Source organism: Silurus meridionalis, chromosome 2 (assembly GCF_014805685.1).
Source record: "Silurus meridionalis isolate SWU-2019-XX chromosome 2, ASM1480568v1, whole genome shotgun sequence".
Lineage (NCBI taxonomy): Eukaryota > Metazoa > Chordata > Actinopteri > Siluriformes > Siluridae > Silurus > Silurus meridionalis.
In genome coordinates this window covers 25,959,156-25,982,534 of record NC_060885.1, presented here as the reverse complement: position 1 = coordinate 25,982,534, position 23,379 = coordinate 25,959,156, and the positions used below count along the sequence as shown (strand labels likewise).

The 23,379-nt window shown below is 37.6% G+C and overlaps 1 protein-coding gene across 1 annotated transcript in view; it reads left to right on the top strand.

Annotated features, from left to right (window-relative positions):
- Nucleotides 1–23,379, top strand: part of LOC124398912 (signal-induced proliferation-associated 1-like protein 2) — an 80,139-nt gene that overhangs the window by 48,749 nt on the left and 8,011 nt on the right. The window contains 9 exon segments of the mRNA XM_046869428.1: nt 397–546; nt 4,875–4,987; nt 5,909–5,991; nt 6,076–6,111; nt 13,115–13,211; nt 13,214–13,425; nt 13,428–13,480; nt 13,866–14,019; nt 18,207–18,426. Coding sequence (XP_046725384.1) covers nt 397–546; nt 4,875–4,987; nt 5,909–5,991; nt 6,076–6,111; nt 13,115–13,211; nt 13,214–13,425; nt 13,428–13,480; nt 13,866–14,019; nt 18,207–18,426 — 1,118 coding nt within the window.

Below are 23,379 nucleotides of genomic sequence, written 5' to 3'. Positions count from 1 at the left end.
ATGCCTTGTTCCACTCCTAGCTTCTACCACCAATAGCATTTCAAATACCTTTAGCAATTCTTGACTCTATCCAAAATGTTATCTTTAAGATTTGTAACTGGATTTTTAATCATACTTGTATTACATCAAAATCATGAGCACTTTTAGTCAGATAGCATTCAACAGAAATTTTAAACATATAGCACTGATCTATCATCCAAAACCCTGATCATTATGGTCTCTTCTTCTTCTTTCGAAGAGCTAATCTCAAATAACATGATTTAAAAAAACATGGTCAGCAGGACCTTCTCGCCTTCACATTTCATAACAGTTGTTTCACAGAGCTTTATTCTGCAGTGCTGGTACACCACTACGTACAGCTTGTAATCATTTATTAGAATCTGTTGCTCTCTGCAGGATGATACATGATCTGGAAAACCCACAGATATTCTGCAGTAAGTCACAGGCCAGTCAACACTACCGTAGTTCACCCAGTAATCAGTCGTCATCCAGTGACCCAGGGCCAGGTGGCAGTACAACTTGGATCCAACAGCCAGTATATGAGGGGTACGTCATGCAAACATAAATGCATGCTCACATACTACTTCTTATTGTTTAGGTTTAAAGTCAATACAGTGGTTTATTCAGAGAAGCTTATTTAAGTTCCATAAAAAAGACAATCTTCACACATACATTATTTTTCAATAAATATTATTAAAGGTAAGAGATCTTGGACTCATTTATCTACACCCTTGTGTAACTGTGAGAACCTACAGCCAGGTGTTTACAAGCTAAACATTAGCATGATAATGAACATTATCTGTTTATTTTTTACTCTACAGTCTGATTATTTTTTATAAAAGATGCAAGTCCTTTTTCTGTTTGTGATATTCAATGATAATGTTTCTATCGTGTTAATAAAAAGTACCCTCTATTTAAATTCTTGGGTTTTATGTATTAGGACATAAAAAATGTCCTTATCAAGTTTTAGAATGAGGTAGATACAACCTCAGATGAACACCAATGACATATTATGCTGTCATCATGTATTTAAAAAAATAAAGCTAAAATGGAGAAACTGTGTGTGTCAAAACTAAGTACACCCTACGATTTAGTAGCTTATAAAACCAACTTTAGCAGCAATAACTTGAAGTGTGTCGCATTATTGTGGAGGAATTTTGACTCACTCTTTTTTACGATGTTGCTGTAGTTCAGTGAGGTTTGCTGGAATTTGTTTATGCACAGCTTAATGTTTTTTGTTTTATACTTGTTTAGTCTTTTTCTTATTGTGCTGCCATGCAATGGCGCTGTACAGTCTGAGCTGTAGTCCATGTCTCCAAGGATTGCATGGTCTGACCCTTTGGGGTGAATTTCCTCGGATGTCCACTCCCCAGAAGACTGGCACCTGTCTTGAATAGTTTCCACTTAAAAATGTTTTTTGCTTTTCTTACTGTAGAAAGATGGTAAGTTTGTATCTTATTGCTGATGTCTTTCCTCCATGCCGTTGTGTTCATACACACCAGAATGCACCAGAGGTGGTCACACTTGCTGATGATCAGTTACTCAAGGGCACTAAAATCCTATGGAAGCAGTAACGGTGTTTCTTAATTATTTACATAGTTTTACACACATTTGTTTGTCCATTTTGGCTTAATTTTTGTAAAATAAATAATGACCGTTTTAATATTATGTGTTGTTAATTTGGTTGTATTTGCCTAATTTTAAGGTGTGCTAAGGACAAGATGTTTGTTATTATGCCCTGATACATAAAACAATAGAATTCAAAAAGTTTGTTCTTTTATTTTCACATGACGGTATAACATTCTTAACAATAAGCAAAAATCAGCTTTACAGTAATCTAGATAAGAGCTTCCAACTCCATAATGGGGTGAATTTAAATAAAGAATAACAAAATAAAAAGGGGACAAAAACATAATCCAATTAAATCCAATTCAGTTAACCTACAAACCAAACAATAGTCAATAAAAAAAGCTTCCTAAACTATGGTTGTTAGGTTTATGTCTTGGAATTTTATTTTTGAATTACAGTGGAACCTCGGAGCTTGTGGCCTCAGCGCTCGCGACCTCGCATGCTCGCGACTTTCATTCCGACCGGCGACTCTCATTCAGATCGGCTCGTGAGCAACTGCGAGCTGCTCAAAACGCTAGTTTTAACTTTTCTAATCAAGGTTTATCTCATTAAAATTGTCTAATAATTAAGTGTTATGGAGTGAAATAGTGTTATTTACTCATTTAAATCGATTTCGTATAGTGTTCTTTGGGTTTTTTACTGGGTTGGAAGGGGCGTATCAAAAGGTCGCGAAAATTCCGAACTTGAGACCAGTCTTGGTCCCTAACCCTCGCGAGCTAAATTTTTATTTAACCAGATGTTGACACTTTGGATGTCTTTAAATGCAAGCACACTGTGAGACATTTTATGATAAGTAGGGCTGCTCCTATCGATTATTTTAGTAATCGGGTATTCTAACGATTATTCCATCGATTAATCGAGTAATCCATTAAAAAAACTTCTTTATTAAAGAGCAACACTAAATAAGAGCGAGAAAATATGACGGGTCTCTTAAATTAAACAAGTAATTTTTTTAATTGTTTATCTTTTAAGAAAAATTTACATTTTTATTGCTGAAATTACATACAACATAGCAAAATAGCTGTGAAATCTAAACCCATTTCGTGATTTAACAAAAGACAAATACAGTGCATTAAAAAAAATTCCCTTCGCAGTGACCTAAATCCGTGTATTTATCGCCAGCTTTAAAAACATGCTCCGCTACCTGCTTTAAGCGGCCACTTCGAAGGGATTTTTTTAACATACTTTGTATAAATAAAAATATAAAAATCTATTTCAAATGACTTTTAAAAGGTAACCGCACTGTACAGTGTTTTCTTTATGTTTTAGTTTGAAATGATTGTAAACTTTGGAACTTTTCTGCCATTTTCTTCGGCCTGAATCTTCTCCTCACCCCTCTCTGTTTTCTCCCTGTTCCTCCATTTTGCATTCTGCAGCGTCTTCTGTGTTACCTGTTCACAGCGTTCCAGAGTTTAGCGGGTGGTGCGTCAGTAATAACTTATGAAAACAGTCATGAGTTCATTCACAAATTGGCAGTAAATCTGATTTTTCAGATAATGTAAAGTTCAACACTGTTTTATCCTGCTCAGATTAGAAAAACCACAAATCCAGTCCAGTACCAGCTACATCATTGATTTAAAAAATGATGAACACCTTTAATAAAATATGAAAAAAAAACTATGAAATTAATGGTATACCTTAACATGCCTGATGCTTGAATATTGTATAATAGAATGCTAGATACCTTGTGTCATTTCCTTGAATTTTCTGGGTGATTGCACAAGTCCAAAATCAGTAGATGCTACAGTGGAGATTGATGCTCTGTTGCCATTTGAAGTCTAACACACACTTGTGCAGTGACTAGTTCAAGTTAAAACTAGAGTAAGTAGCTTAGTGAGACCTGTCAATAGACATGAAACAGGAGAGTAAACAGTAAGTCATCCCTGAAAAAGTTTCTCTGAAATGGGGTGTTATATCTTGTACTGTGTTATAAGCAATTAGAGCCCTATTATATAGCCACTATGAAAGTTCAGGGATATAGGTATCAGTATATAGGCAGAAAATTCGCTCTCAATCTGGAAGGATTAATGGACCAACTGATCTTTCTGAGTGTGTCTTTCCTTCAGCTGTCATTCACCCATATTGCATCAGCAATCGCATGATCCTCCTGCACAAATTGTTGAAACCCACTGACTACCCTTTGCCCAGCCCGAGTGAGTTCGTAGTAAAGGTGTAACAGCGATGCCTCTTAATTTGTATTAGGTGCACAAAATGAAATTACATGCTTTTATTTTTAAGGCCGCGATTGTTTTTCTTTATTAACATCATCTGTGCGCTTATGCACGACAGCGAATTTGATCAGTGAATTACTATGACACCTTATAATGAATGTGTGCATTTATTTTTTGTTTGTTTGTTTATTGCATTAAGGTAGAGACATTTGTTTATGTTATTAAGAAATACAGAGGAGAAGCTCATGTGACACCATCGTGTTACTTCATATTTTTATTCCTGTTAGTAAAAACATTAGCAAACCATGATCCAGTGCTGTCTTTTTGAGACATTGTAGGAAGGGAGGCAGTTTGCAGTTCATTACAAGGCTTTGTAAATTCGTATTTATTGAATTATCAGTGTTTCCTATAATTCCCTTTGTTGCATTTCATTATTAGCTACTGTCACTTTTTTGCCTTTGTTTAAAGATATCACTTTGGCATTGTTTATAGAATTATATATAAGGGAGCCCTTAAAGCCTTACCTAATTTTATATTCCTCTACTCTCACTATGTAGTTCTCTCAACTCAGAAGCTGCCTTTCTGAGTGAAGTAAAATTGCTGTGTGTATAAATCAGAGACATTGTGTGGACAAGTTGCCACAGGGTTGTCACCTATCACCCACTTTATACTGGCTTTCTCTCTCTGCCTAATGCATTCAGAACTAAATCAGTCAAATAAATGTATATTTCTTTCACTCTCACTGGTGCCCTCCAACATACTAATGCACACAAGTGAAACTATTCACATATTTTAGTTTACCTACTTTTGTTAAATAAAGAATAATAATAGTAATATTATTATAATTATTGTTTTTTAATATATTTTCTTTAACTGTATAATAAAATAATTATTTTAAATATTCAATATTTCAGAATTAATATTTCTTAAATCAGGAAAAAAAGTTCTTTGTGTCAATTTAATAAAATGTCTTTGCTAAAATCACATGAATATTTTCTCAAACTGCATTTAATTCGCTCTCAATCTGGAAGGATTAATGGACCACTGATCTTTCTGAGTGTGTCTTTCCTTCAGCTGTCATTCACCCATATTGCATCAGCAATCGCCTGATCCTCCTGCACAAGTCACTGAAGGTGGTGAATGCTTGAGAGAGAAACAACCGATACTGGAGAGGACTCGCTCTGCAGGTAAGGTACAATTCAAGATATAACCTCAAAGACTATACAGGTTTAATATGGAAATTGTTGAAACCCACTGACTTCCCTTTGCCCAGCCCGAGTGAGTTCGTAGTAAAGGTGTAACAGCGATGCCTCTTAATTTGTATTAGGTGCACAAAATGAAATTACATGGCTTTTATTTTTAAGGCCGCGATTGTTTTTCTTTATTAACATCATCTGTGCGCTTATGCACGACAGCGAATGTGTTGGACAGTTATTATCCCTTAAATATGTCAACTATGTTGATGAAATTTAGAGAAATGTACAGAATGTAGAGTTTTCTACAAGGCATGGACTTCTAAATATTTATTTGCTCAAATCAAAAACAAGGCAAAGCTGTGTGCTTAGTGTGTGGAGAACATATATCGGTGTTTAAGGACTACAATGTGAATCGTCATTACGGAGAAAAATACAAGAATTTGACTGATGCAGAGCAGGCACGAGCTTTGGAAGCTTTACTAGCTAAACTGCAAAATTAAGGATTTTCTACAGAGCTTCACTCATCCAGGGATGCAGCAGTCAGGACCAGCTTTGTAATATCCAACAAAATTGCAAGATACAGTAAGCCATTCTTTGATGGGAAGTTTATCAAAGACTGTTTGGTGGAGTCTGCAGTGCCAATGTGCCTTAAGAAAAAAGTCGCTTTAGCAAATGTGTCTCTCTCAAGGCTTGTCGAGAACATCGGGGGAAATTTGGTGCTTCAACTGCAAAAGAAACCGGACAATTTTGTCTTGTTTATCAATGTAACTTGCTGTTTCACGTTTAGTTATTATGCTAGTTTTTTAAACATTGCAAAAGTTAAAGTTTTCCAGACCATTTTTTTAATTATTCATTTTATATATATATATATATATATATATATATATATTTCTTCTTGGTTTCCCCATCCAGAGGCCAAGTGGCACACTTCCTCCACAAAGATTCTCAACTCTTCGAATGATAGAGTCAAGGACTCACCTAACAAACTGTCCAGGGTGAGTTTCATTCTAATTGCTGCTAAAAACTTTTTGAGGTTTTAGGCAGACTATAATTGCTTAAGTCTTATTCATTTTTCTTAGTTCTACCCATCTCAAGGACTTCAGGACAACTCTCAGGTGTTGTAAATCATTGTTTGTGCAGAGAATTATTTCAATAAGAAATTTTAAATGTTGCTATAATTAACCCAAATAGAAGGGTGACAAATTTCTGTAATTCAAATGGAAAATCAAATGGATTTTTTTTTTCCTTTTTTTTTTAGTCAAATGAAATATGCATGTATCCATTGGTTAAAGCCAGTGTTAATCCACATCTAACCAATGAAGCAATTTATCTTTCTGTGATATGAGGTGCATCAAATTTCGAAACAATTTTCTAGACTCTTATAAAATTTTTCTTTTTACAATATTTACAATTTAATGTTGAAAATTAGGCACAAAGGTCACTGAGCTCACTGTCACTGTGTAATCACTTGATTACTCTCATGTCATGGAGCATTCTTGAGTCTTCTACTACAGACAAAGTACTTGGTCAGCTGGCATATTGTTCTGTGCTTCAAATTGTGTAGAGATTGTTTGTAGAAACAAAAATTGTTTGTGTAGAAATTGTGTGTAGAAACTCAATTCAATTAATTTTTATTTGTATAGCGCTTTTAACAATGGACATTGTCAAAAAAGCAGCTTTAAACAGGCAATGTGTTAATAAATAAAATTGTTCTTAATAAGTGTAAGTTTGTCCCTAATGAGCAAGCCCATGGCGACTGTGGCAAGAACATTTCCCCGAGATGGCATAAGGAAGAAACCTTGAGGGAACATATCCCCATATGGGTGGCACTAAATGTCCATTTATTACAGCTATGGCAGCATAACTAAAAGGGACAGCCGGAAGGTAACATAGACATGAGGGATTTCTGGGATAAGAGATGACCCACCACACCACCGTCAACAAACCTGAGTGAACGTGTTAGAGTTAGAGGAAGACAGAGTTAGCGGAATATCCAAGTTCACCGAACACTCTATATCCATTCCAGATCTGCTCCTTTACCTACGAAAAACCTACCAATGAAAGGCTTGAACAATAAGGCTGAGTCTGAGTCCCAAATAGTAATTGGAAGGCTGTTTGGAAGGCTGTTTCTAAGATTCTAGAAAAGGTTTAGCAAAGCCGTTCCTTTCAGACCTACTTAGTTATGAAACTGTGGAGCTTTATAAGAGAAAGATCTGCTCCCTGCTGTAGTCTTCATTATTTGAGGTAGCAACAAATAGCCTGCACCTTTTGATCTAAGTAGGTGGGGATCATATTGGTGCAGAAGTTCACTCAGAACTGCATTTCAAAAATTTTATTCCTAAGTAGGTCTGAAAGGAACGGCTGTGCTAAACCTTTTCTAGAATCTTAGAAATGAAGGTGAGGTTTGATATTGCCTTAAATTTCGATAGCTGGCAGGGGAGAAGTTCAGGTCTCTTAATTGGGGGTTTGATAACAGCCAGTTTAAAAGATTTAGGTACATAACCAGTGCTGATATAAGAATTAATTATTTTTTAGAAACTTGAAGGTAAAGGATCGAGAATACAAGTTGAGGAAATTAATTAAAATAATTAATTCTCTTGAAATTAGTGTACAACTTTGTAATTAATTATGTTATAATTATAGTGCTATCTACAGGGATGTCAATTTATGTTCTAATTTCAGAGTTGTCTGATTTAAAGTGCACATGTAATTTGTTATTCCACAGTGCTAATTTATTCTCCTGATCATTTTATTTTTAAAGGAAACTTCATCATTTAGAGTGAAATGGAATGTTGATTCTAGACATTCAGTGGCCCAGTCAAGCTCTGCGAGGTCAAATGAAGATTGAATTCATTAACTTTAGAAAATTATTGATAAAACTCACTTGAGGTGAATGTACGTTTAACATGGTAACGTGGTGTGGTACTTCTGCTATGACTGAGGCAGATTTTCACCTGTTAGGTTTCGGCACAGATTTTGGGACTCACAGCTGAAAATACCCTACCTAACTTTAAATGTTAACAGTTCCCGATAAAAATGTGCTACGTACACAATTTAAATATCTTTAATTAGAAGACACTTTGAGCTTTACTGTCCATTATTTAAAGTTGATATTACTTAAAAAGATAAGTTATAAAAAGTTATAGATTATGAAATACCGTAAAAAAATGTTTCCAGAATTGAATTTTTTTCTTTATATATAAATACAGGTTTCTGTCAAACATAGTACATTAAACTCCTGATCGGTAATCAATTCATTTATAGTAAGCAATTTTAAAATAAGAGATCCAATATGCTGGCTGTGCATTCAGTCTTATTTAATTTAACATTAATCAAGTTACTTATACAGACTTTATGAGAATTTCTATATTGTGGTTCAGGAGACAGATCTCAATTTGGTGGACCCTGAGTGACAAGGGTTGATTTAGCCTGTTTGTCTGTTTGTCTCCCTGGCCTTGGCTCTGGACAGTCACTGGTTAACTAGTGACTGTAACTGTTCTGAGACTATGACCTATACTACAAGGAATAAGAGCAGCACCTTTCCGAGTGAGATAGATACCGTCCCGCCCTAACAGGCCAGCCTTGCCCTCTAAATTGTTATCTATGAAGCCTACATTGTTTTTGGAGCACCACACCACATCATGCATTTCAGTGACCATAACCTGCGGTAAGCTACATCACCATGCCTCATTGGGTTGGGGCCAAACCATATAACAGCATCGGACATTGCCTTTGCTAATTTACACAACTCTATAATGTAACTCTTAGTTACCTCTGATTGTCGAAGGTGTATAACATACTTCTGTGTGAAAAATTACATTCATGGCATTTGGCAGACGCCCTTACCCAGACATCTGGAAATAGAAAGCAAGACAAGGAGATGTGGTGGTGGAATGAGGAAGTGCAAGAGAGCATAAAGAGAAAGAGGTTGGCAAAACAGAAGTGGGATAGACAGAGTGATGAAAAAAGTAGGCAGGAGTACAAGAAGATGCTGCAGCAGGTAAAGAAAGGCGAAAGCCAAGGAAAAGGCATATGAGGAGCTGTATGAGAGGTTGGACACTAAGGAAGGAGAAAAGGATTTATACCGATTGGCCAGGCAGAGGGACCGAGCTGGGAAGGATGTACTGCAAGTTAGAGCAGTAAAGGATGGAGAGAGAAATGTGTTGACTAGTGAGGAGAGTGTGTTGAGAAGGTGGAGGGAGTATTTTGAGCAGCTGATGAATGAGGAAAATCAGAGAGAGAGAAGGTTGGATGATGTGGAGTTGGTGAAGCAGGATGTAGATAGGATTAGTAAGGAGGAAGTGAGAGCAGCGATTAAGAGGATGAAGAGTGGAAAGTCGGTTGGACCAGATGACATACCGGTAGAAGCGTGGAGATGTTTAGGAGAGATGGCAGTGGAGTTTTTGACCAGATTGTTTAACAGGATTTTGGAAGGTGAGAAGATGCCTGAGGAATGGAGAAGAAGTGTGCTGGTACCGATCTTTAAGCATAAAGGAGATGTGCAGTCTTGCAGTAACTACAGGGGAATTAAGTTGATCAGTCACACCATGAAGTTATGGGAAAGAGTAGTGGAAGCCAGGCTGAGAGAAGAGGTGACCATCTGTGAGCAACAGTATGGTTTCATGCCGAGGAAGAGCACCACAGATGCCTTATTTGCTTTGAGAATGTTGATGGAGAAGTATAGAGAAGGACAGAAGGAATTGCATTGTGTATTTGTGGATTTAGAGAAAGCGTCGACAGGGTGCCAAGAGAGGAGTTGTGGTATTGTATGAGGAAGTCAGGTGTGTCAGAGAAGTATGTGAGGGTGGTGCAGGACATGTATGAGGACAGTGTGATGGCAGTGAAGTGTGCAGTAGGTACGACAGACTGGTTCAGGGTGAAGGTTGGACTGCATCAAGGATCGGCCCTGAGCCCTTTCCTGTTTGCAGTGGTGATGGACAGGTTGACGGAAGAGGTCAGACAGGAGTCTCCCTGGACTATGATGTTTGCGGATGATATTGTGATTTGTGGTGAGAGTAGTGAGCAGGTTGAGAAGAGCCTGGAGAGGTGGAGATATGCGCTGGAGAGAAGGGGAATGAAACGCAGTAGGAGTAAGACAGAATTCATGTGTGTGATTGAGAGGAAGGGCAGTGGAGTGAGAAGAGGCAGATGTAGAGGACAGGGTGGTATGGAGACGGATGATCCGCTGTGGAGACCCCTAATGGGAGCAGCCGAAAGAAGAAGAAGAAGGCAGACGCCCTTACCCAAAGCGACTTACAACTAAGCAGGGGAGGGTTAAAGACCTTGCTCAAGGGCCAGGAATGGCAGCTTGGTGGTGGTGAGATTTGAACCTGTGACCTTTCGATCCAAAGTCCAATGACTTAACCACTGAGCTACCACCCAAGCTATCTTAGAGAACCTATGCTTTCCTAGAAACCTAAGCTGACCTGCTATGTCTGGTGCCCTGGCTGCCGGTATACACCGGTGCCCCTCAAGGTCTACACTGCTGGTGCCCCTCAAGGTCTAGCTAATTTCATGTGCCTCAGAATAGTCTCCTATATCCAGAGCTCTATCAGGTTTCTCAGTGGGTGCTTTAGTATGGAGAGTAAACCCGTTGGACACGTGAAGCGGAGAGGAATGGTGCTTTCGTGGGCGAGCCTTAGCGTTAGCTTTGGCTTTGTGAGTATGCTGCCAAGTCATCACTCACTCGTCCAGCTGCAAGGGCACTAATGCTGGAGTCGGGGGAATGCTAACTCAACCTAAGGCATCCAGACTTTCCCCAGAAAAACTCGCACTCACTCATTTTCTTTAGACTCTGGATGTGCTCATCTAAAGCTAGGATCCTCTGTGTCAAAAAGCAAACTAACTTATACTTCTCACAGATAAAATTATCGCTAGCGTCGGAGAAAGATACACTAAGATACTATACATTCCACTCTCCACACACTGAATGAGCTGGGTGCTCGCCATATCAGAGGAATTGCTTACCTTAATGTGGCTACTGCAGTGTGTGTGTTTGCAGTTCTGATGAGAATGGCCTCCACTCACTGCTTCAAAACAGGGGAAAAAGCGCTCTTCCAAAAAGAAAAAAGAGAAATGCAGCCGACAGAAAGTAGAGAATACAGGAAATCAAAAAGATAAGTCAAGATTCTTGAAATTGAAATTGCAATGCAGACACGAACATGAAATTTGTGGCAAACAAATCAACAACAGGAAACTGTGTCATAAATAACTCCATTGTTCTTATTGTTTAGGGGGAGACCATGAATTCTTTGTCTCTTTGATAGTGTAGGTTTTTAGCAGTGTGTGGACTTCAGCAGTCATCCACAATTTTTAGTTTGCATATGTGGTGATGGTCCTGCAGGAAATCAGATTTATGCAGATAACAGTCATTAATACTGTATATTACTCCATGCAAGTGGTGTCATGGTAGGTAAGAACCTCTCTGAATATACAATATTTCTGGTTATGCTCTTAATTGTCTTAAAGTGCTGAGATGGCTCCCTCAGACCAGGTTCTTGGTTTGACACATATCCTTAGTGTTCTATATGGTGGGATTAGCAAAACAGATGGGTTTTGTGCTTGAGCGCTGTGTTAATGTCAACAAGATAAAAAATATTTTTCCTCAGGGTGTGAAATCAACAGGCCGGTTGAATTTTGGGAGCATTGATTTTAGGATTACATGGCAAAAGTCCCTAGTGACAGTGAATAATCTGGCAGGGTGTGCTGTCTAATTTACTGACTGTTAGGGTAGAGGCTGACTTAGTCATCGGTTTTGCTGATTAATCAATATCGATAGTTAATCACTGCAAAAATCCATCCATAGATGGTTGTGTCTGCACTGCTGTGGTTAAGAAGGTCCACTGTCATTATACAGTACGAGAGCTGCCTCTAGAGGCGAATCACTGACACCACATGATTTTTGTTTTGACACATCAGTTCATGGTGCATTAACTAAAATTAACATATATAATAAAAATTTACTTAATTTAAAAATGTATTAGTAAATGTTGAATTAACAAACAATACTATATATATATATATATATATATATATATATATATATATATATATATATATATATATAAAATATAAAATAACAAAAGCATTTATCAACTTAAGTTAATATTACAAATGTAATTTTACTGTAAAGCATTACCATTTCGCATGAATACAAACAGTCGTGCTTACAATGTATTCACAAAATCCAGATTTCACATTTATTCATTGGTGGACAGTAAAAAAAAAATTACTCTTAATAAAAAAAATTTTTAAAAAGGAAACACACTGTATGGTGTTTTCTGTGTTTTAGTTTAAAATGATCCCAAACAATGGAAACCCATCGTTTTCTTTGGCCTAAATCCTTTGTAAGCTTGTCTCATGAGTTTTTTCTCGCCATTACAAGTTTATTTTTTATAATTCAGACTTTTTTCATAAGCATCCAACATTTCTGGTGCATCCACTGGTAACCAAGTTCCTCTCGAGCTGATTGTTAGACAGAGTTCTCTCCAGAGATTGGAGGCTTAGTTTGATACTATGCAATTCTCTTAATTGTAGCCCATTTTATTTTCAATGTGTAATGCCTTCTGACACTACAAAGGGAGTGATTTTTGCATGCTCCATTTTTTAAATTCTGCAACATCTCCTGTGTTACCTGTCCAGAGCACTCCAGAGTTTAGTGGGTGGTGCGTCGATATTAATGGTCCATGGGAAAACACAATGCTCCATATGTATTTAAATAGACTAAACTAAAATGATTTGCCTCAATGATTTTTTTGTATGTGAGTTACTCTCCATTCGGGGAGACCTTTACTTTAAATTCACTACATTTTAAAATGTAATCAAAGTGGAGTCAAAATGCCAGCATTTTAAGCTCTCCAAATAAGAGAATTACTGAAAAATATAATTCACTCATTTACAAAGTGACAAATAAATTCAGATTGTTAGTCTGCAGCAATAATTAAATTCAGTTAATTTTTATTTGTATAGCACTTTTAACAATGAACATTGTCTCAAAGCAGCTTTACACAGATAATGTGGTGATAAAAATGAATAAGATGTTCATTGTATTTAATACAAACTTTGTATTCAATAATGTATTATTGCAAATAAATATATGTATTTGTATGTGTTTACCAGGGTGGAGATAAAACCTCAAGTCACTCAAGCAGCAACACACTGTCAAGCAGTGCCTCGAGCAGTAACAGTGATGAGAAGCACTTTGGTTCAGGTGACCGATGGACCCAGAGTTGATTGGTCTCACTTGTATCAAAGGAGCTTCCACAGACAGTGGCATAGACACAACAGTTCCACCCACAGGGGATCCCCTTGCTGCCATGGCGTGCCAGGTTGCAGTTGATCGGGGCATATTTGGACCCAGGAGAATCCAGAAAACAGAGGCGAGAAACCTATACAGCTGTACCAGCCTCAGAGTTACACTATGACCAGACCCCCAGACATGAACAACAGTATAAAAGATCTGAGAGAGATTGCATCACACTCAAGGTGAGAGACAAGTAGATTTGGTTCAATATAGCTATGTTTTTATTTGAGTAAGATTAATAAATGTACATTTGGTTGAATGAATCGCTTTTCTTTACAACAATTTCTTTACAGCTCCTTTAGGCCACTGGCTGTCTTGCTCTTTCTAGACTTTTTCTATGGAATATCTTTAATTTAAATGTTCAGACTACAGTCTATTATTACTTTATGTACTATGATCACTTTAAATTAAATAGATTCATTTAATAAGTGTTATTAAATAAAGGTTATTGAAAGAGTCTGATCTGAATCTTACCATTCTAAAAATATAATCTACTGTGCATAATAATAATAATAATCCTGAAGTTGTAACTAACTTTAGGCTTTATTTGGCATTTGTTCTTTATAGACAGCTGTATGGGATGGAAGCAGCATGCCATATCCAGGAAGGAGAAAGAGAAATGGGTCGCAGGGACCAGTCAGAAATGACGAAAACCCATTCAAAGGTTATGCTTCCCAACAGCCTTTCTGGAGAGGAGGTCTGCAGAAAAGTAAACTGCAAAGTACATAACAGCAATATACTTAATATAATAATATTATTCGACACTAAAGATGCTTCACATTAAGAATAGGTGAGCAGCAGCAGAGAAACAATGTCATCAGGTCTAGAAGGAGAACTGGGAAGCAAAAGATCTGAATCAGAACAAAAAAAAGTTGGGGTTTTTTTTAAGTGAAAAAAGTTTTCATTGAACCATGGACAATAGTTGAACTAAGTTCAAATTGTAAGTTTCCTTACAATTTCACCTTAACCACTGTTCCACAGAGCAAACAAAATTCCAAATACAGTTCAACTCATAAACAGATAAAGCAGATTTCCAAAAACAAGTTATGTAAGTAAAATTGATAAAATATCCAAAAACCTCAATATCAAGATTAAAAAATGACAACAATTACAAAATATCCAGCAAAAATTCAATTCATAAAGTCAAAAGATAGTTGCATGGTACTCACACGAAGAAAAGTGAGGGTTTAATTAGCATAGCAAATCAAAGACATGAAAACTGTAAAAAGAAATGTAGAATGCCTCAATCTAGTATGTAAAATTTATTTAGAGAGAAAAGATGGATAGATAGTAAACATGCTTCATAAGACTTTTTTTGTTGCAAAGTTTTTTACCGAAACCCAGATAATCAGAGCATTCTGGAAGAAGTTACAAGTTTGAGAGAACACTACTGTCTTGTGCATATAACAATGAAAATAATATTCATGGAGGAATATATATATCAGAATGAACACTTTTAAAAGAAGGTCTCAGACAAATGTTTTCCAAAGTCCTGCACTTCTGGACTGCGTAGCCAATTACAGTCAGGTCCATAAATATTGGGACATCGACACAATTCTAACATTTTTGGCTCTATACACCACCACAATGAATTTGAAATGAAACAAACAAGCTGTGCTTCAACTGCAGACTATCAGCTTTAATTTGAGGACATTTACATCCAAATCAGGTGAACGGTGTAGGAATTACAACAGTGTGCATATGTGCCTCCCACTTGTTAAGGGACCAAAAGTAATGGGACAATTGGCTTCTCAGCTCTTCCATGGCCAGGTGTGTGTTATTCCCTCATTATACCAATTACAAAGAGCAGATAAAAGGTCCAGAGTTCATTTCAAGTGTGCTATTTGCATTTGGAATCTGTTGCTGTCAACTCTCCAAGATGAGATCCAAAGAGCTGTCACTAACAGTGAAGCAAGCCATCATTAGGCTAAAAAAAACAAAACAAACCCATCAGAGAGATAGCAAAACATTAGGCGTGGCCAAAACAACTGTTTGGAACATTCTTAAAAAGAAGGAACGCACCAGTGAGCTCAGCAACACCAAAAGACCATGGAAAACAACTGTGGTGGATGACCGAAAAATTCTTTCCCTGGTGAAGAAAACACCCTTCACAACAGTTGGCCAGATCAAGAACACTCTCCAGGAGGTAGGTGTATGTGTGTCAAAGTCAACAATCAAGAGAAGACTTCACCAGCGTGAATACAGAGGGTTCACCACAAGATGTAAACCATTGGTGAGCCTCAAAAACAGGAAGGCCAGATTAGAGTTTGCCAAACAACATCTAAAAAAGCCTCCACAGTTCTGGAACAACATCCTATGGACAGATGAGACCAAGATCAACTTGTACTAGAGTGATGGGAAGAGAAGAGTATAGAGAAGGAAAGGAACTGCTCATGATCCTAAGCATACCACCTCATCAGTGAATCATGGTGGTGGTAGTGTCATGGCGTGGGCATGTATGGCTGCCAATGGAACTGGTTCTCTTGTATTTATTGATGATGTGATTGCTGACAAAAGCAGCAGAATGAATTCTGAAGTGTTTTGGGCAATATTATCTGCTCATATTTAGCCAAATGCTTCAGAACTCATTGGACAGCGCTTCACAGTGCAGATGGACAATGACCCAAAGCATACTGCAAAAGCAACCAAAGAGTTTTTTAAGGGGAAAAAAGTGAAATGTTATGCAATGGCCAAGTCAATCACCTTACCTGAATCCGATTGCGCATGCATTTCACTTGCTGAAGACAAAACTGAAGGGAAAATGCCCCAAGAACAAGCAGGAACTGAAGACAGTTGCAGTAGAGGTCTGGCAGAGCACCACCAGGGATGAAACCCAGCGTCTGGTGATGTCTATGCATTCCAGACTTCAGGCTGTAATTGACTGTAAAGCGTTTGCAACCAAGTATTAAAAAAGTGAAAGTCTGATTTATGATTATTATTCTGTCCCATTACTTTTGGTCCCTTAACAAGTGGGAGGCACATATGCAAACTGTTGTAATTCCTACACCGTTCACCAGATTTGGATGGACAAATTAAAGCTGACAGTCTGCAGTTGAAGCACAACTTGTTTGTTTCATTTCAAATCCATTGTGGTGGTGTATAGAGCCAAATATGTTAGAATTGTGTCAATGTCCCAATATTTATGGACCTGACTGTATGTAGCAAAAAAAGCATAATTTGTTTTCCTTACTATTTGCATTCCAAGCATTTAATTTAGAAATGTAATGATCTATTTTCTGAAGCATAGCTGTGAGTGCTGGTTACATGGATAGCATAGTAGTGTGTATAGGGATTGGTCAAACCCAACTGCTCCAGCTGACTGTAGATTTATGCTGAGTGGTGACATCATTACCAGATGAGTGAATCAGAGCTTAACTGGGAAGAGCCTCACATTCTTTTTGTGATCCAGTCTACTTGTGGAACTGCACATTGATACACTCTATATATTCAACATCAATCTAATGCACAATTGGCGACCTAAGGGTAAAGCAGTGGTATTGATTAAATTGATTCTAGCACAGAAGATTCAAAAGATTGCATTATAAGTAGCATTTTGAACACTTTTTGACAAAATAAAAGCTGATATGGTAACGCACCCCCTTTTTTTTTTACATAATCAATGGCATTTTGAATAATTGTTTACTTTACCTGCCTAAAATGGATCACATCTCTTAAGACAATATTGTGAACACAAACTAATTATTATCTCAAGCCTCCATCGCTGAATTCAGACTTCACAAAATCAGGGGATTCTGTAGCATTGCTTGTGACAGTTTTAAAAAAGCAGAAAAAGTAATTAAACGCTATTAAACCTTATTGTATGCCATGTTATTGCTGTGTTGAGATCTGCAGTCAGAGACAACAAAAACATGGAGAACATGCAGACAAAGCGGTCACGCTGACTGTGCCTGCAAAAGCAAGTATCCAACTCCAAATATAAAACCAGGGGAGATGGCTTGAAGTTTCTTAGGAAGATGTGATTTGCTCCCTAAATAGCCGACACACTTGTAAGTGTGCGATGAATCTTTTGTGGCTTCTGCATTCCCTAATGACTGGCAAAATAAAACCCTTTAAATTGGGATGTTACCCCAGAATTGTGCGTGTTGGTGGACAAGGGCAGAGTGTTATCAACGTTGAACGTTGACTTGCCTCTGCTACTGCTTAGGAGGCGTGATTGCTTGCCACCAGTCTGATGTTTGCTGTCATCTGCTGCATTTATGTTATTACCAAGTTTTCTTTCGTGTGATGGAGACTGTGCAGAATGAGAAGCTTTAATACATGTTTGTAAAAGCAGTCTAAAAAACTAGAAAAAAAGGTAAAAAAAAAAAAGCAGGCTTGGTCAGGTGAATAACTACAGGATAAAGTGGGTTAGGCAAGACACAGAAACATGAGTAGAAACAAACAGGTCAAACCACAATATCTGTGGCAGAGAAAAAAGGCTTAGTACCATCAGAAAGGTAAGCTGAGCGCATGTGTTGCATACCTTTGAAGTCTTATGTGTCAGTGTATGTGATTGTAAACAAATGTCACTAATCGAAAGTCCAGTCAAAGGCCAGCCATGTTTTTAGACTGTGCTGCATGTTGAAAGCTGGCGTTTGCAGTTTTGGTTGGTTTGAAACCCACAGCCTATTTCTCTGTATACTGTGTACTATAACATATCATAACCCTTACCATCACTTACTGTCTGGTTCACGACTACAGCTCATTTTATGGTTTATGTCTACCTGGCCATCTTCCCCTACAGGCATCAGTCCAGAATTGACCATTACATTCATGATCTTTGGCAGACATCCTTATCCAGAGCGATTTACAATAATGAAATGATTATATTAACATGGCCCCACCATGCCATCTTTCTGTGTAGTAAGTGTAACCTCTGTCTTGTTGTGTCTGTCTGTCTTTAATCAGGCTTTGGTATCTGAAATTCATCTTCCCTGCCGTGTACTGTACCGCACTCTGTCAGAAGAGAGTATGTGCAGTAATCGCAAAGGCTCATCCTATGCCAGCTCCCGCAGCTCAGTGCTTGACCAGGTTCTACCAAATGATATACTGTTTAGCAGCACTCCACCTTACCACAGCACTCTCCCCCCTCGCATTGGCCGCACTCAGCCGTTATCCAACCTCCGGAGTGAGTACTTTTATTGTTACCAATGCTTTATCTCTTTGGGTGTATTACATTTTTTTTTTTTAAACCATCTTGTCCATCTGTTAGCCATTATTTTATCACAGCAGATCATTTTTACATTGTAGTAACAATACAAAAATTATCATGTAGCTCTTTTGTTTGAAAGACAGAATAAAATAGTTTCTGCTATAGCTATATTTAAAAAAAAATTTAAAGGTTATGAAATTATCTGGATTTTCGGTGTCAGTGTTGCCACTTTTTAATACACTGTAAAGCATGTCAAACACTTAAAGTCCCTCATTTTCATCCGTTTTTATTCATTTATTCTGTTTTATATATATATGTGTGTGTGTGTGTGTGTGTGTGTGTGTGTATATATATATATATATATATATATATATATATATATATATATATATATATATATATATATATATATATATACAGTATGTGTGTGTGTGTGTATATATATATATATATATATATATATATATATATATATATATATATATATATATATATAAATAAAATGTGATTTGTTATATTATTAACTATTAACCGTTAAGCAATCTTTAACTTTTATAAAATATATTTATGAAATATTAAACTCATCACCAAAATATTTAGATCTCACACAATATACATTACATTACCAGTAATTACATTACATTAATAATAATAAGAAGGTGTATTACCCCCAAATGTTTTTTAACCAGTGCTCTCAATCCCTGTCCCCCCTCAGTGTTAAAGTATATGTATTAAATGTAAGCAAAAAAAATAATATGGAACTTTTTCGAAAAATTTTATTTTTTCCAATAATTTGTTTCCATAAGTGTGCAGATTCTTTTTAATTAGTTAATTCGACTGTTTTATGAAAAAAAACAATAATAATTTAATTACAGCTGTAATCAATAGAATTGTTTTTTATTAAAGTCCTCAAATAAAGCTGGAGGATTTTCTTCTTTCTAAATTTATGACACTTAGCGCATAGCATAATCAATTTCACTGTTGCACCACCAGTGGGCAGATAAGACCGCTCTCGATAGCCTGACTATTACCTATTGATCAAATTTCATTTACAGTTTGGTCTGTACAATTATTTTAGGTTAGAAAAAAAAACAAATAAATATAACTGCAAGCAGTGTACTTGCCAAGCATTGGGTACATGCTATTACTATGGTAGCTTTGTGCTAAAATGGTAGATTAATACTAAAATTAAATTTATGATGCAATGTGAAATGGCTGATGGCCCTTATTGTTTTGAATTAATCTAGTTCATTCAAATGACTCTTATTGTCATTTCACTATATATATATGGTACAGGACACACTAGGAGTGTAATGGTACACAAAATTCGTAGTTCAGTGCATACCTGGCTTTTTCGGGCTGGTTAGAGGGAAGAAAAGCAAAACTTTGCTTGACGTTTTCTATTAACGCAGTTTATTATTATTAACATTTGTGAACATCAACAGTTCACATTTTGAAAATAATTTCAAATAAAATGCCTGCTTGGTTTAATACAATATAAAATAATATTTTATCATATTTTATCATAGTTTATAAAAAATTAAATTAGAATAAATCAAATTAATATGTTTTATTATATTGATTAAAATGAGTAATTAATTAATGAACTGCACATAACTCTAAACTTACAACACAAAGTGCACATGTGCAACATTACTGCAAAAAACTGAAGGGGGGAAAATAAAACAGAAAAGAGACAAGATGAGGATAAACAGTAACAGTAGCGCCGACTAGTACAGTACAAAAGGTTGTGCAAAAAGGATTGTCTATATACAAATTAAAAATAAATACTTTACATTTAAACATTTTGCTGGATCTAAATTTTTGGTTTAACAGAACTATGCAAACAGCAGTTTGTACAAAGACTTTCCAGACGGCAGAAGCGTGAAGAGTGTGTGTGAGGTATGTGTGTGGTCAGCCACAATGCTGGTGGCTTTACAGATGCAGTGTGTGGTGCTAATGTCTATGATGGAAGGAAGAGAGACCACGATGATCTTCTCCGCTGTCCTCACCATCCACTGTAGGGTCTTGTGGTCTGAGACGTTGCAGTTCCCAAAGCAGGCAGTGATGGATGCTTGCGATGGTCCCTCTGTAGAAGGTTGTTATGATGTGTGGTGGAAGCTGTGCCTTTCTGAGCTTTCTCAGAAAGTAGAGACGCTGCTGGCCGTCCCTTTTGTTATGAAGCTGGTGTACGCTGCTGGTGGGACCAGGTGAGGTTCTCTGCCAGGTGAACACCAAACTATTTGTTGCTCTTCATGATCTCCACGGAGGAGCCATTGATGTTCAGCGGGGAGCGGTCGATTTGAAGTTGACCTGAAGTCAACAACCATCTCTTTTGTTTTGTCTACGTTCGGGAGACGGGTTGGCTTTACACCGGTCTGTAAACCTCCGCACCTCAGTCCTTAGGGGCCTCTCTGCACTTCAGGCCTGAGGGGCCCCGGTGCCCAGTGTGATGCTGTGGGAGATGCTGTTGAACTAGTCTTAAACGCCTGTTGAGTGGTCTGTATGCTGGAATCAGCATAACAGAGATGTGGTCTGAGTGGCCGAGGTGGGGGGATTTTTGTATAAAAAACATCCAGCTTGTTTTCCCCTCAGGTTGCAAAGCACAGTCCTGAGATTTGCATGATTGTTTATTGTCGCTGGAGATATCAGTCCATCAGGTTGTGTGTGCTGCAGTTCACTTATGGTCCCGTAGAGTACACAGTGTGGCTCCTTTGCATTAGCGCTAGGTGGCAACGCTTTTTTAACTTTCGTGCTTCCGCTTTCGAGGCCCCTTCTCTGTCGGTTGGCCACGGGTGACGCCAAGGTCTGGAGGCCTGGTTCTTGAAGCAAGCCGAGGTCGTGTAGCATCTCCTGCAGATCATCATTAATGATGATTTTGGAATTATTCCTGGAGAGGCTGGCGATGGCACACACAGACACCGGTTGCTCCGATGTCCATATGTTGCGTGAGATGGGCTACAGATAAGATATGAACTACTTAACTGTTCTGCTTATTTCTGCAAACTTTAACAAATGTCTTCATTCCATCTTTCATTCATTCACTCCCACAAAATGCAGAATTGTCAGGATTATTTCCTTTATTCGCTAAACAAAATCTTTTATAACGCACTACGAATTGTATTTCCGGTACAGAGTGAATAGCCACAGTGACACTGTGCTAAATATACCGTATTTTTCGGACTATAAGCCGCTACTTTTTTCCCACGTTTTGGCTTAAACAACAAATCGGCTAATTTATGAATTTTTCTGGGTTTTTTCCCGGTTTCACAAACTTCAAGCCAAAAAACTGAACCCCATAACATTAGAGTTGAGTCAGGGTGAAGGGATAGCTTGCTTCTGGCAGGCTATTCCCAAAATACTGCTATGCTCCTAAAGGAAGCGCAACATATTTTACCCGTTACACCGTGTGTAACGTGTCTTTTGTTAAAGCCTGTGTAAAGTACATTAGTGTAGACATTAGGCTTATAGACAGGTGCGGCTTATTTATGTTAAAAATAAAAATATTTGTAAAATTCAGTGGGTGCGGCTTATATATGGGTGCACTTTATAGTCCGAAAATTACGGTAATTTATTTTTATACCCCTTGCATTGTTATGTCTGTTTTCAATTTTAATTAAAAAAAAAAGTGCTAGGTGGAGACATACCACTTAATATGTTTGCAAGGGTACTCAGATTTTATCTATGTTCCCCAGGTAGAAAGGATGCATTCGGTACACACCTGCACCGAACAAAAAACCCTGTAACAAAACGACTCGGTACATATGGGTGTACCATTACATCCCTAGTACACAGTGAAATAAATGACCTTTTTTTACATTTTATGGAGACCAGTGTGCTACATAAAACGTTTAAAACAACAGTTACCTAAAACAACACTAAACTAAGGCATTAGTGGACGACACAGAGGACAGCATAAAGGTGCAAACATGCAAACAATGTGATAGTACAATACATTTTTGAGCTGAATGTTCAAAATGGTAAAGAAGTGTTCCTTGACTGTGTGTATCCAGTCTGTGTGTATTTAGGGAGTGTGATAGCTTTGAGGGAGGAGGCTGTTAAATCATCTGTGAGAACTAAATGCTTGGGTACCTGTAGTAGTAGGGTGACATGTTAATGTAAGGGACGTGTGGGAACATTCACAATGCTGGTGGCTTTGCAAATGCAGCTTGTGATATAAATGTCTGTGATGGAAGGAGGAGGGACCCTATGGCTGTCTGCCGCAGGATCCTGTGACCTGAGATGGTGCAATTCCCACACCAGGCAGTGATGTGATTCTTGATAGTCCTTGGCAAGCTGTTAAACCATCTGAGAGTTGGGTTTTTCTTCAGCCTTCTAAAAAAAAGTAGAGATGCTGCTGGGCTACTTGGCAGGGTGGTCCTCCGTTCCATTTCTGAGTGTAGAAGCAGTTTAGCAAATCTGGAACAGATTTTGCATTACATTCACGGCCAGGTGATGTCATCCTGTAGATGTTAATGGTTTGGATGTCCTGCCACATAATGTGTCACCGTTGTGCTAAAAGTGGCTGTGGGTTATTTGTTAATGTGACTGCTTTGGTTTTCCAATGGCCTGAAACAGTTTGGTTCTTGCTGTTCTTAGGGTCACCTTGTCACCTGTATTGAAGAGGGAGTCTTGGAATTTTAGCACTGTCTTGGAACCTTAGCACAAAGCTCTGTAGCCATCCTAGCCTGTTGGAAAGCAACAGTTGTTTTTCTTAGAACATTGCGGATGTCTTTCCTCCTTGCCACTGTATTAACACACACCTAAACACTCCAGACCAGCAAACTGATAAAACTTTTGTAGAAGTGGTCACAAAATGATCAATTAATCCGGGACATTTCATTCGGAGATTTCGGAGATTCTGACATTTCAATCTGGCTGCTAGTTGGCCTTTTAAATCCTATGGAAGCAGGATTTTTTTTTTTTTTT